This window comes from Geosmithia morbida (assembly GCF_012550715.1).
Source record: "Geosmithia morbida isolate 1262 chromosome Unknown scaffold_26, whole genome shotgun sequence".
Taxonomy (NCBI): domain Eukaryota; kingdom Fungi; phylum Ascomycota; class Sordariomycetes; order Hypocreales; family Bionectriaceae; genus Geosmithia; species Geosmithia morbida.
The window spans coordinates 110,991-113,752 of NW_023336213.1; the positions used below are offsets into that span (position 1 = coordinate 110,991).

The window sequence follows — 2,762 nt, forward strand, 5'->3', positions numbered from 1 at the left end:
AGCAATTCCTCGTTCCTTCCTCGATGCTCGGCATTTGTGTCTAATTCGGGAAGGCAGGTCTCTTCCCTCTCTCTCTGCCTCTCTCTCTCTCTCTCTCTCTCTCTCTCTGCCTCTCCTCTCTCTATAAACAAGATATTTACATCCCATCACCTGCCTCTGACAAGAATATCATATATATGTAAATGGCTGGATCATGACCGAACTCATATGACTGTACAACGTCGTACCCGTCCATCGTACTCGTACGTCGTGACAACCCATCTGATCTGATCTGCATGCTGCACTACATGCATACATTTGAACTGAATTACTAATAGTACCTTAGCTGCTGCTGCTGCTGCTGCTGCTAATGCATGCATGTATATCGTCTACAGTCTGTGATACGTCATCGGTCTGCACAAGTCGAGAGATTCTGTCACGCACAGTTACCGACTTCGCAGTCCCGACTCACCGTCCCGACTCCCAAGCACTCACGATTGCGGGGAAGATTACTACGAGTATTCCCAATTGACCCCCTCCCCTCCTTCACCTTCACTTCGGTTCACTCCTGACTTACTCTTATCGATCGAGAATCCTCTGCACGAGGATCAGGTCTCTTTTTCTCTTTTTTCTCTCCCTCTTCTTCCTCCCCCTTCCCCTTCCCCCCCCGGCCCTCCTTTCTTACGTTATAATGATAATAACCTGTTTCTGTTATTCGCTTCCCCTTGACATGTTTCCCGTGCTCGGATTCATTTACCACAGGCCTGACAATTCAGTCACAGTGTTCCCAACTTCCTCTTTTAGAACACACCCCGTCTCGTCTATCCCACCACTCCGAAACATGACGAATAATGAGATGTAAATGAGATGAAAACAGATAAATATAAGATTGAAGAGAGGAGGACAGGAATGGCATGCGCTCATGATCATCTCCCTGTAACGATGGCTCCTTACGTTGTGTGATAGGTGACCGTTTCCATCTCCATTGCTACCTCCCCATGGCCTCCGGTCCGATGACTTTGCTACGTTGTAGTACCGCATCCCCCCCCCCCCCCCCCCCCCCCCCCCCCCCCCCCCCCCCCCCCCCCCCCCCCCCCCCCCCCCCCCCCCCCCCCCCCCCCCCCCCCCCCCCCCCCCCCCCCCCCCCCCCCGGTGACTTGTACTCTACCGAGGACACCGCAACCATCAGCGCCCTCACACGGTGCACCACCAGATCATGCAGCGTCACATCATATGCTCATCAATATAAACCGCCAGGAGAGGAATCAAGAATTGATGATTGGAGAGAGTATTTTAGAGAGAAATTCCTTGCGTATAAGATTCTATGCGCAATGTCTTGCTCGTGTGTCTTAACGAGAAGAAGAGACTACAATATAGAGGATTCCCCAAGTCCATGGTGAGAGAAACACGGAAGAATCAGACAGAGTTGTGCCATAGGGAAACCCAGTCGACTGGCGAGAACAGGCAAACCCAGCCGGCAGGTAAGAACAACCTGAGATGTAGAGAGATAGGAGATCCCTCTGACCCCATGTTTGGGAAGATGAGAAGCAACCCCAAGAAGACCGGGATTAAAATGATGATGAGAAGAAAGAACTCGCCAGGCTAAAAGAGTGATATGCCAAGAAGAAGAGAAGAGAAGAAAGGAGTGAGGAGAGGAGAGGAAGAGATGGAGAGAGACGTGATGATGATTGTGCGGGGTGGGGGAGATGAGAAGACTAGATGAACCCACCACCCATGGCATTCGTATCTCGACTCTCGAGCATCTCCACCCCGTCAATATCCGCGCCAAAGTCCATGATGAGAATCTTTGGATCCTGCCCCGTGCTGACGATGCGCCTGTAGTCGCTCTTCGCGCTGAGGACCCAGCTGGCGTGCCACTGCGGGAACTCGAGCAGCTGGTCCCCCGTCTCCATGTCCCACACCTTGATGTCCGTGTCGTACGATCCGCTGACGAGCCGGCCGCTCACGCTGTCGATGTGCAGGCTCCGCACCAGGTTGTCGTGCGCCTTCTTCTCCCACAGGAGCTCGCCCGTGTTGGCGTCCCAGACCCGTATCATCTTGTCGTTGCCCGCCGACGCCACGTACCGCCCGTCCTCGCTGAACTGCGAGCACGCCAGCCCCTTCGTGTGGCCCACGAACTCGCGTATGTTCTTGCCCGTGTCAATGTTCCACAGCTTCACCTTGAAGTCGCCCGAGCACGACACGATCGTGTTGCCCCGCATCTGCACCGCGTTGACCGGGCCCGTGTGACCCCGCAGCTGCCGCAGGAGCTGACCCGTGGCCCGGTCCCACACGCAGATGCTGACGTCCTTGCTGCACGTCACAATGTGCTTGTCGTCGAACGCGAGGTCCAGGATCGCTGCCGTGTGATGCCGGAGCCGTCGCACCGGCTTGTACCCGTCCCGCATGTCGTACAGGATGCATGTCGAGTCCGACGATCCCGTCGCCAGCATCGTATCGTCATACTGGAGGCACAGGATCGACGCGTCATGGTGCTCGTCAAACGAGAGCGCCGTGGGCACCGACGTTGCCGTCTTGCGTCCGTCCGAGTCCGAGGCGTAATGCACCGAGTCGCCGTTGCGGTCCCGCACCATGTCCGAGCCCTGCACGATACCTGCCGGTCCGATCACCAGGCGGCACTGCAGGGTGTGCATGTCCCACACGCGAATCGTCCTGTCTCTTGATCCGGTGATGATCTTGTGCCTGCCGTCGGTGTCAGCCATCTTCCGCCAGTATCTTAAGAAAGTGGCTTAGGGGGTTAGGGGGGGTTGGGGGGGTTGGAG

At 55.8% G+C, this 2,762-nt stretch overlaps 1 protein-coding gene across 1 annotated transcript in view; it reads right to left on the reverse strand.

The window, feature by feature from the left end:
- Positions 1-1,694: 1,694 nt before the first annotated feature.
- The window catches only part of GMORB2_4806 (F-box and WD-40 domain protein 1/11), a gene marked incomplete at both ends in the record, with an annotated part of 2,418 nt that continues 1,350 nt past the window's right edge, over positions 1,695-2,762 (reverse strand). The window contains one exon of the mRNA XM_035466780.1: positions 1,695-2,682. Within this exon, the coding sequence (XP_035317939.1) occupies positions 1,695-2,682 (988 nt within the window). The remainder of the gene's footprint in view (positions 2,683-2,762) is intronic.